The 9,626-nt window shown below is 60.7% G+C and overlaps 2 protein-coding genes and 1 long non-coding RNA gene across 6 annotated transcripts in view; 2 read left to right on the top strand and 1 right to left on the bottom strand.

The window, feature by feature from the left end:
- The first annotated feature begins 1,131 nt into the window (after positions 1-1,131).
- Positions 1,132-6,708, top strand: LOC142881205 (suppressor of cytokine signaling 7-like). 4 transcript variants are annotated; one of them, XM_076015341.1, is made up of 10 exons: positions 1,132-2,956; positions 3,475-3,536; positions 3,803-3,907; positions 4,087-4,206; positions 4,332-4,438; positions 4,568-4,736; positions 5,298-5,426; positions 5,509-5,644; positions 5,736-5,877; positions 6,039-6,708. In XM_076015341.1, exons 1-9 carry the CDS (start codon positions 1,584-1,586, stop codon positions 5,863-5,865), a joined length of 2,331 nt encoding a protein of 776 aa, XP_075871456.1. In that variant the 5' UTR covers positions 1,132-1,583; the 3' UTR covers positions 5,866-5,877; positions 6,039-6,708. The 4 variants fall into 4 exon arrangements, with proteins under 4 accessions (XP_075871456.1, XP_075871455.1, XP_075871458.1 ...); XM_076015340.1 differs by having other exon boundaries at positions 3,472-3,536; XM_076015343.1 differs by lacking the exon at positions 3,803-3,907.
- Positions 6,709-6,804: 96 nt separating this feature from the next.
- Positions 6,805-9,626, bottom strand: part of LOC142881208 (properdin-like) — a 4,588-nt gene continuing 1,766 nt past the window's right edge. The window contains exons 5-11 of the mRNA XM_076015346.1: positions 9,449-9,626; positions 9,204-9,371; positions 8,920-9,111; positions 8,418-8,591; positions 7,531-7,725; positions 7,131-7,242; positions 6,805-7,050 (exon numbers count right to left, since the gene is read on the bottom strand). The exon at positions 9,449-9,626 is cut by the window's right edge and continues 23 nt beyond it. Coding sequence (XP_075871461.1) covers positions 6,933-7,050; positions 7,131-7,242; positions 7,531-7,725; positions 8,418-8,591; positions 8,920-9,111; positions 9,204-9,371; positions 9,449-9,626 — 1,137 coding nt within the window. The 3' untranslated portion in view covers positions 6,805-6,932. The remainder of the gene's footprint in view (positions 7,051-7,130; positions 7,243-7,530; positions 7,726-8,417; positions 8,592-8,919; positions 9,112-9,203; positions 9,372-9,448) is intronic.
- LOC142881225 (uncharacterized) lies at positions 7,697-8,450 on the top strand. Its single transcript, XR_012925529.1, has 3 exons — positions 7,697-7,836; positions 7,901-7,943; positions 8,358-8,450. It is a non-coding gene; the product is annotated as an uncharacterized LOC142881225 (long non-coding RNA).

Below are 9,626 nucleotides of genomic sequence, written 5' to 3'. Positions count from 1 at the left end.
CGTCTTGCTGCTGCTGCTGCCGCCGCCCACAGGAAGTGACAGCCTCTGCTCTTCCTGTCGGCTCGTGAATGATCATCAGGGTCCTGCCCACATGACCTCTGACCCCGCCCCCAAGCCGTTAGATTGAGTGAGTTGATGTGGCGGAGACACGGTGCTGAGCACTGTTGCCTCACAGCAAGAAGGTTGTGGGTTCCATTCCCAGGGTCTCCAGGCACCTTCCTGTCTGGAGTCTGCTGGGTTCTCCAGGTTCTCCCAGTGTCTGCTGGGTTCTCCCAGTGTCCGCTGGGTTCTCCAGGTTCTCTCAGTGTCTCCCAGTGTCTGCTGGGTTCTCCCAGTGACCGCTGGGTTCTCCAGGTTTTCTCAGTGTCTCCCAGTGTCTGCCGGGTCCTAGTGTCTGCTAGGTTCTCCCAGTGTCTGCTAGGTTCTCCAGGTTCTCCCAGTGTCTGCCGGGTCCTAGTGTCTGCTAGGTTCTCCACGTTCTCCCAGTGTCTCCTGGGTTCTCCCAGTGTCTGCTAGGTTCTCCCAGTGTCTGACGGGTTCTCCAGGTTCCTACCACACTCCAAAACCGTGTGTGTGTCAGCAGAGGCTCCAGCAGAGGACACAGGTATTGAAGATGGATGGAGTTGCTGTTGCTGACCACTAGGTGTCAAGCAGCTGTTGACCTCTGACCTACATTCACTCCTGGATTCATTCAACTAGTGAAATGATCAAATGTAACTTGGAAGTGAGTGAGTCTGGTGACTCTTTGACCTTCTTGCAGCTGTCAGGTTGTGAGTGATGGATGTCATGTGTTATGTCAGTTGCACCTCTGCACAGTGTGACGGTTCTGCCGTGGCCAAAGACACAACAGCCACAGCGCAGGGCGGGCCCACGTGTGGCCGCGAGGAGACCCCACTGGATTTCAAATCCAACGCCTGAACCACTCGGCCGTCATAGCTGCGCTGGTGACGTCGCATCACGTCACTGAACCCGGACACCTAGCTTATGACGTCATAATATTACGGCGGGAAGCTCGCGGGATAAATGTGAACTCCAGAAGTGGATTTGATTTGTGGAGACCATCAGTGATGAAAGTGATGCTGATGGTGTGTTAATGACGACAACACCAACACACACACACATACAGACAAAACAAACACACACACACACACACGCGCGCGCGCGCGCGGAGCTCCGCTGCTGGCAGCTGAAGGAAGGCGCTCCGATGCCGGGAGGTTCTGGAAGTTTCGGTCTCGGGCTGCAGAACTTCCGATTGTCAATAGGCGCTGATCGATGACCGATGCTGCCGCCAGCAGCAGCAGCAGCAGCAGCAGAGTGGAGGATGAGTGGCTAGGAGACTAGCAGCTAGCAGCTAGCTCTGGTCCTCCCGGGGTCTCATGTCTCTTCGTGTCCCGCCGGGCCGGACTCCTCATGGCCGCCGGCCGCGGTTCGGTTCGGCTTCCCGGGTAGCTGAGCTCGGAGGATGCCGCAGCTCGCTGCCGTTAGCTTCGCCGCTGTGTGTTTTGTGCGGTTGTTATGTAAGACTCCGTGTAGCCGCGCTAGCCACTCTTAGCCACCGTTAGCCGCTGTTAGCCTCCTCCAGGATGAATGACGCGCAGCAGGAAGTGTCTCCGGACTTCGTCCTGATGCGACTGGTGTCAGCGGCTGAATACCACCGGCTGGACAAACCGGACCAGCTGCGGTCCGGGGGCGGCGGGTTCGGCCCGGTCAAGCCGGTGCTGCTGCTGGGCGGCAGCTTCCATCCGGACTCCGGCGGCCCCTCGGCGGCCCTCGGCTCGGCCTCCCCGCACTACAGCTCACCGCTGCCCGGGAGAGGCGAGCTGGACGCCGGGTCCCCGCCGAGCTCCGAGCCGCCGGAGGAGTTCGCTGTGGCGGCCCAGCGGTTCGTGGACTTCCCGGTGCAAAACGGCTCCAGGGCGCAGCTGATGGTCTTCCAGAACCGGATCCTGGAGCCTCCTCCGGGGTTCCTGCAGGAGGAGCAGCTGGAGTCCGGACCCAGCATCTGCCCCGGTCCTGGTCCGGGAGGAGGGAAGGAGCCAGCGGAGGAGAACCTGCTGCCACCGGCGCTGCTCCAGTGGCACCCGGTCCGCACCTTCTCCAAGGGGATGGACCGGTCCCAAAACCTCGAGCAGGGCATCCTGGACTCTGAGTCCGGTTCAGGGCTGTGCCCCCCCCACCGCCTGCTCACGGACCAGCTGGCCAAGTGGCCCCCCGGGCTCCTGGACCAGGCCCTGCGCCTGGGTCTGGTCCAGGAGCCCAGGAAGAACCGTCCCACTGGGGTGGACCAGTCCGTGGTGGTTCTGGCCCAGAGGCTGGGTCAGCTTGGGGAGGGGGCGGAGGGCGGCAGGACGGCGCCCCCTAGCTGCTCCTGTCACGGCGTGCCGGGGGGCGAGGACCCCGGCGACACCAGCGACGCCCTGTTGGTGCTGGAGGGTCTGGGTTCTGAGGAGGAGGGCTGCAAGGGGGGGGTGGTGGGTGGAGCTCCGGAGGGGGCGGAGCCACCCGTCTTCTCCTCGGGGACACTGAGCGGCCTGATGCAGCAGGTCCACCAGCTGGCGGAAGAGGCGGGGGTCTGCACCCAGCAGGGCTGCCGGGCCCGGAGGCCCACAGCGCCCCCCGCTGGACCGGCGCCACTGCCCTCCTCCGCTAGCTCCGCCCCCTCGCCCCGCCCCCAGTCCCGCTCCCAGCCGCAGAGCCGCGCCGCTACCCCGGGCCCCTGCCCCTCCCCCACCCCCAGGGGGGAGGGGCAGGGTGGGGGACCACGGGGGGGCAAGTCCAGGAAGGGGGGCTCGCTGAAGGTCCGACTCAGCAAACTGTTCAGAACCCGGAGCTCCGGCGGGGGTCCGGGGGGGCTGCTGGACAAGAGGCCGTCCCTGGCCTCCTCCACCTCCTCTGGGGGGAGTCTGCTGGACGTCTGGGGCTCCACCTGCAGCTCCTCCACCGACAACACCAGCAGGTACTGCTCCTGCTCCTGCTCCTGCTCCTCCTGCTCCTTCTCCTGCTCCTGCTCCTGCTCCTGCTCCTGCTCCTCCTGCTCCTGCTCCTCCTTCTCCTTCTCCTGCTCCTCCTGCTCCTTCTCCTTTTCCTGCTCCTGCTCCTCCTGCTCCTTCTCCTGCTCCTGCTCCTCCTGCTACTGCTCCTTTTCCTGCTCCTGCTCCTCCTCCTGCTCCTGCTCCTTTTCCTGCTCCTGCTCCTCCTTCTCCTTCTCCTTCTCCTGCTCCTGCTCCTCCTCCTGCTCCTGCTCCTTCTCCTGCTCCTGCTCCTCTTCCTCCTCCTGCTCCTCCTTCTCCTGCTCCTCCTGCTCCTGCTCCTGCTCCTGCTCCTCCTGCTCCTCCTGCTCCTCCTCCTCCTGCTCCTGCTCCTCCCTGCACACAAACACTCCCATCATGCACTGCAGCAAGGCTGAATGATGATCTGGTGATGATGATGATGATGATGATGAAGATGAAGATGATGGTGATGTGTTTCCAGCAGGTTGCAGGTGTCCAGACCTCACAGTGCCTTCTCTCCGGTGCCCTTCACTCCTGCTTTTACCGGTAACAACACACACGTGTGTGTGTGTGTGTGTGTGTGTGTGTGTGTGTGTGTGTGTGTGTGTGTGTGTGTGTGTGTGTGTGTGTGTGTGTGTGTGTGTGTGTGTGTGTTCTGGAACGTCGGAACAGTTCTTCCTGTCACTAACAGGAAAGTGCGTTATAGATAAAATACAGTTTGATTATTATTAACACCTTCTTCTCTGCTCTAACACTGTGTGTGTGTGTGTGTGTGTGTGTGTGTGTGTGTGTGTGTGTGTGTGTGTGTGCAGGTGAGACGGTGTCTCTGGTTGACGTGGACGTTTCTCGGAGGGGGGTGGGCTCTCTCCACCCTCCGACCCCCCCTCCTCCACCCAGGCGGAGCCTCAGTCTGCTCGGTACTTCCTCCTCCTTCTGCTACTGCTTCTTCTTCCCACTTCCTGTCACTTGGTGTCACTTCCTGTGTGTGTCAACAGGTGAGTCTCTGCTTTACCTGCACTGACCTGTGTGTGTGTGTGTGTGTGTTTGTGTGTGTGTGTGTGTGTGTGTGTGTGTGTGTGTGTGTGTGTGTGTCTAGATGACTTTGGACCCGCCCCCCCCCAGCGCAGTGGTGGGGCATCAATGCAGTCGCTGCCCCCCCGGCCGCTGGCCCTGACTCCGCCCTTCAGCACTATCCAGCACAGCCTGAGCCTCAATGGTAACACACACACACACACACACACACACACACACACACACACACACACTAGACAGGAATGGACTCTCTCTCTCTGGCTCCCCCTGGTGGTGCTGTGCACTAAGCCCCGCTCCTCTGTTCCTCAGACTCCTCCTTCCTGCGAGGTCTCCCGAGGCCCCTCCCCCTGAGGCCCGGCGCCCAGCAGCCCCCCCTCCGCTGCAGCTTCTCAAGTAGCCTGCGGGAGCTGGAGAAGGTGGAGCTGCTGCTGCTGCTGCTGCTGCTGCTGCTGCTGCTGCTGGGTGGGCAGAGCTAACCTGTGTGTGTGTGTGTGTGTGTGTGTGTGTGTGTGTGTGTGTGTGTGTGTGTGTGTGTGTGTGTCCAGTGCGGCTGGTACTGGGGGCCCATGAACTGGGAGGACGCTGAGATGAAGCTGAAGGGGGCAGCAGACGGCTCCTTCCTGGTGCGGGACAGTTCGGACCCCCGCTACATCCTGAGCCTGAGCTTCAGGTCCCAGGGGGTCACACACCACACCCGCATGGAGCACTACAGAGGTGACGCACACACACACACACACACACACACACACACACACACACACACCTGTGGACAGACTGTGGGAGAATATTTAGTTTTAAAGGTTGCTGAGGTCTAGTCTGGAGGTCCTGGTCTAGTCTGGAAGTCCATGTCTAGTCTGGAGGTCCAGGTCTAGTCTGGAAGTCCTGGTCTAGTCTGGAAGTCCATGTCTAGTCTGGAGGTCCAGGTCTAGTCTGGAAGTCCTGGTCTAGTCTGGAGGTCCAGGTCTAGTCTGGAAGTCCTGGTCTAGTCTGGAGGTCCAGGTCTAGTCTGGAAGTCCAGGTCTAGTCTGGAGGTCCTGGTCTAGTCTGGAGGTCCAGGTCTAGTCTGGAAGTCCTGGTCTAGTCTGGAGGTCCAGGTCTAGTCTGGAACTCCAAGTCTAGTCTGGAGGTCCAGGTCTAGTCTGGAGGTCCAGGTCTAGTCTGGAAGTCCAGGTCTAGTCTGGAGGTCCAGGTCTAGTCTGGAGGTCCTGGTCTAGTCTGGAGGTCCAGGTCCCAGTGAGCTGCTGAAGAACCAGACATGCTCCTCTGCTCCTCCAGGGACCTTCAGCCTGTGGTGTCACCCCAGGTTTGAGGACCGCTGCCACTCGGTGGTGGAGTTCATCGAGCGAGCCATCGTGCACTCCAAGAACGGCAAGTTCCTCTACTTCCTGCGCTCCAGAGTCCCCGGTAAGCCCCCCACCACCACCACCGTCCTGCTGGCTGGTGGTGGCCTCGCTGTGACCTGGCGTGTCCCCGCCCTGCCCTGCAGGTCTGCCCCCCACCCCGGTCCAGCTCCTGTACCCGGTCTCCAGGTTCAGCAGCGTCAAGTCCCTGCAGCACCTCTGTCGCTTCTGCATCCGCCAGCTGGTCCGGATAGACCACATCCAGGAGCTGCCCCTGCCCAGGTCAGGCCACCTGAGCCTAGCACGCCTCCAGCTTAGCACGCTAGCCTGCTGAAGGTGACCTCAGATGACCTCTCTCCCCCCCCCCCCCCAGGCCGCTCATCTCCTACCTGAGGAAGTTCTACTACTACGACCCTGAGGAGGAGGTTCATCCCTCACTGAAGGATCCCAGCAGCAGCCAGCAGGGGGCGCCGCACACCGAGACGGTGCAGCCTCTCACATAGCAGCAGGAGTGAGTGAGTGGTGAGGCTGACCTCTGGCTGGGGTGGTGTTTGTCTCTAGCTGACCGACGTCTTTCTGCTCTTCTGATTGGCCGCCTGATGAAATCTCTTCTTCTTTTTCTTCTTCTTCTTCTTCTTCTTCTTCTTCTTCTTCTTCTTCTTCTTCTTCTCTGCAGCTCCTCGTGTGTCCGAGGACTCCAACATCCACTCTGGGCTCTCCACCAATCAGCTTGCGCTGCTCAGTCCTGTATCTGGGCGGAGTTTCAGATGATCCGCCCTCCTCCGAGGGTTGATGGGATGCGGAGACTCCTCCTACTTCTGTGATGTCGTCACTGAACGGCTGGACTGAAGCCAACGTGACATCAGCAAGTTGGCAAAGAAAGGGGACAGTGACCTTCCGGGACCTTCCGGGACCTTCCGGGACCTTGGGACCTCTAGTGTTCTGCCTCCAGCTCCTCCAGCACTGGAATCCAAACACTCAGTGTGTTTTTGTTGTTGCTGAGCTCGTGAGACCAGGCGGCATGCTAATGCTAATGCAGCCTAGCCACCTCTCAGCTCCACAGTGTGCTAACTGTAGCTTTAGCCACAACCAAAGACAGCAGGTGGCGCTAAGCACTGCTTAAGGTCATAGGTCATTGGTCCATCCACCCTGGAGGTCATAGGTCATCACGGTCACATTGCTTGCCAGCAACACAAAGCTCACTCTCACTGTGACCTGTGGGGCCCAGAGACCAGTGGGTGGGGCCTGGGTGATTGAAGGCGGGGCCTGGAGGTTTGGGGCGGGGCCTAACGGCATGATGTCAGAACTGTGACGGGGAGGACTAGAGGACTCTGTGTGTGTGTGTGTGTGTGTGTGTGTGTGTGTGTGTGTGTGTCCAGAGGAAGTGGCTCCGAGGCTCCTCCTCCGTCAGGACTAAAAACAACTCTGGACTCTTCAGAAAATAAAAGTTGATTGTTTAATTTGACTTTGAACTTTAATGTGAAATAAAAGATTATAAAAAACAAACAGTCGTGGATTAGCGGCCAATCACGATGCCGCTGCTGCTGCCTGTGGCGCCCCCTGCTGGTGCTCAGGTGTCGTTGCAGGCGGGGGTGTTGAGACAGGGCTCAGACTCCAGTGGTGGCTGGCTGCTGTCGAGATCACATTTCAGCTGCGGCTTCCCATCGAAGGCCACGGGTAGGTTGGTCCTGCAGGGACGTACCGCTGAGTGGCCCAGACCAACACACACACACACACACACACACACACACCTGCAGCGCCTGCTCACCTGTATTTGCTGTAGTCGGGCTTGCAGTGTCGCCTCCGGGCCCGGCGGGACACCCCCCCACAGGCCGGGCTGCAGCTGCTCCAGGGATCCCAGCCATCCCAATGGCCGCTGACTGGGGGGGGGCACACCAGTCAGCACGCACACCGGCTAGCTGTGTGTGTGTGTGTGTGTGTGTGTGTGTGTGTGTGTGTGTGTGTGTGTGTGTGTCTTTAGATGGGTGTCAGGGGGTTAGCTTCTTCCGTTAGCTTCTATCAGCTTAGCATTTAAGCTCAGGGAGGCGCTGGAAGCAGCTGTTTCCAGCTGTTTCCAGCTGTTTCCAGCTGCTTCCAGCGCCTCCCTGAGGATAGCAACGCAGCGACGCTACAACTGTGTGTGTGTGTGTGTGTTGGTGCCTCCTCACTTTTGCAGCCGTGGACGTCGTAGCAGCGTTGGGTCTCCAGCAGCAGGTTGCCGCTGCAGATGCTGCCGTTGTGTTGAGGCCCCAGGCAGCTGCGCTTTCGCCTCTGCAGCCCTCGGTTCTGCATGCAGCGGATGTCCTTGTTGGGCGGGTACTTGCACTTGTCCCACGCCGACCACTCTGACCACACACCGTCCACTAGGGGGCACACACACACACACACAGCCAGGCTGACGTCATCCTGCCACATGTCTTCTTCCCACTGACCACCAGGAGGAGCAGAACTCGTGGAGGGCTGGAGGAACCGCAGCAGGTTCCAGGAAGGAGAGGTGAAGGAGGAGGTGGAGGAGGAGCAGGAGGAGGAGACTGAGAGGAGGAACCGCAGCAGGTTCCAGGAAGGAGAGGTGAAGGAGGAGGTGGAGGAGGAGCAGGAGGAGCAGGAGGAGGAGACTGAGAGGAGGAACCGCAGCAGGTTCCAGGAAGGAGAGGTGAAGGAGGAGGTGGAGGAGGTGGAGGAGGAGCAGGAGGAGGAGACTGAGAGGAGGAACCGCAGCAGGTTCCAGGAAGGAGAGGTGAAGGAGGAGGTGGAGGAGGAGCAGGAGGAGGAGACTGAGAGGAGGAACCGCAGCAGGTTCCAGGAAGGAGAGGTGAAGGAGGAGGTGGAGGAGGAGCAGGAGGAGGAGACTGAGAGGAGGAACCGCAGCAGGTACCAGGAAGGAGAGGTGAAGGAGGAGGTGGAGGAGGAGCAGGAGGAGGAGACTGAGAGGAGGAACCGCAGCAGGTACCAGGAAGGAGAGGTGAAGGAGGAGGTGGAGGAGGAGCAGGAGGAGGAGACTGAGAGGAGGAAGTGCAGCAGTCCTCCAGCAGGGGGCAGCAGCGGGCCTCCTCACCTGGACAGGGGACGGTGGTGTGACAGATCCTGGTGCGCTGAGTGGCTCCCTTGCACGATTGGCCGCCGTGGCTGGGGGCGGGGCTACTGCACGTCCTGGAGGATGTCTCCAGCCCCGCCCCACAGGTGACCGGACAGGGAGGGAAGGGAGACCAGGGAGACCAGCTCCCGTCCACTGGGGACAGACAGACAAGTGGATGGACGGACGGGTGGATGGACAGACGGACGGACAGACGGAAGGATGGATGGACAGACGGATGGATGGACAGACGGACGGGTGGATGGACAGACGGACGGACAGACGGAAGGATGGATGGACAGACGGATGGATGGACAGACGGATGGACGGACGGATGGATGGACAGACGGACAGACGGATGGATGGACAGACGGATGGACGGACGGGTGGATGGACAGACGGACGGACAGACGGAAGGATGGATGGACAGACGGACAGACGGATGGATGGGTGGACGGACAGACGGGTGGACGGACAGGTGTACCTGCGCAAGGAGCCAGGTGATTACATTTGAGGCTCTCGCTGCTGGGGCCCTGACAGGCTGCTCCAGGTGGGAGGCTGGAGGGGGCGGGGTTAGAACAGGAGCGCTGACGAGTCATCACTGGAGCCCGGCCCACTGCGACACAAGTGCCTGAACACTGCCCCCAAGAGGACCAACCAGCCCATACACCATCCACTGCAGCAGGGGGGGAGGGAGGGGGGAGGTGAGTGTGTGTGTGTGTGTGTGTGTGTCTGTGTGTCTGGTGTGTGAGTGTGTTGGTCTGTGACCTGGACAGAGGCTGCTGCACTCAGAGGTCCTGCTGCTGGGGCCGCTGCAGTACCGGCCTCCGTACTGAGGGGCGGGGCTGTTGCACACCCTGTTGGCCAGGCGGAGCCCCTCCCCACAGGTGACGGAGCACAGTCCGGGTGGTGACCACGCCCCCCAGATGCCATCCACTGCAGAGGCAACCAATCAGAGCGCATGTTAAGAATGCTGGAGGTTCCGGAGGTTCTGGAGGTTCTGCTGGGCTCACCTGGACAGTTGGGCAGGTGGCTGCAGGGCTGCGTGTGGTTGGCGTCCCCAGGACAGGGAGCGCCGGGGGGCACAGTGTCCTGGGAGGGGGCGGGGCTGGAGCAGCTGCGGTGGCGCTGCCTGGTGGGCACGACCCCGCGCTTCGCGAGGCACGAGGCCGTGCACGTGGACCAGCCGGA

This window comes from Nelusetta ayraudi, unplaced genomic scaffold (assembly GCF_046127955.1).
Source record: "Nelusetta ayraudi isolate G7.1 ecotype Tasmania unplaced genomic scaffold, CSIRO-AGI_Nayr_v1 ptg000186l, whole genome shotgun sequence".
NCBI lineage: Eukaryota > Metazoa > Chordata > Actinopteri > Tetraodontiformes > Monacanthidae > Nelusetta > Nelusetta ayraudi.
This window is presented reverse-complemented; position numbering and strand designations above follow the sequence as displayed.

What these genes read in the sequence shown, in the direction of transcription:
- LOC142881205 (XM_076015340.1), top strand. Translation starts at nt 1,584, where the DNA reads ATGAATGACGCGCAGCAGGAAGTGTCTCCGGACTTCGTCCTGATGCGA. An exon ending in CCTGCGCTCCAGAGTCCCCG is followed by an intron (nt 5,427 to 5,508) that starts GTAAGCCCCCCA and finishes CCTGCCCTGCAG; the next exon opens with GTCTGCCCCCCACCCCGGTC. An exon ending in CAGGAGCTGCCCCTGCCCAG is followed by an intron (nt 5,645 to 5,735) that starts GTCAGGCCACCT and finishes CCCCCCCCCCAG; the next exon opens with GCCGCTCATCTCCTACCTGA.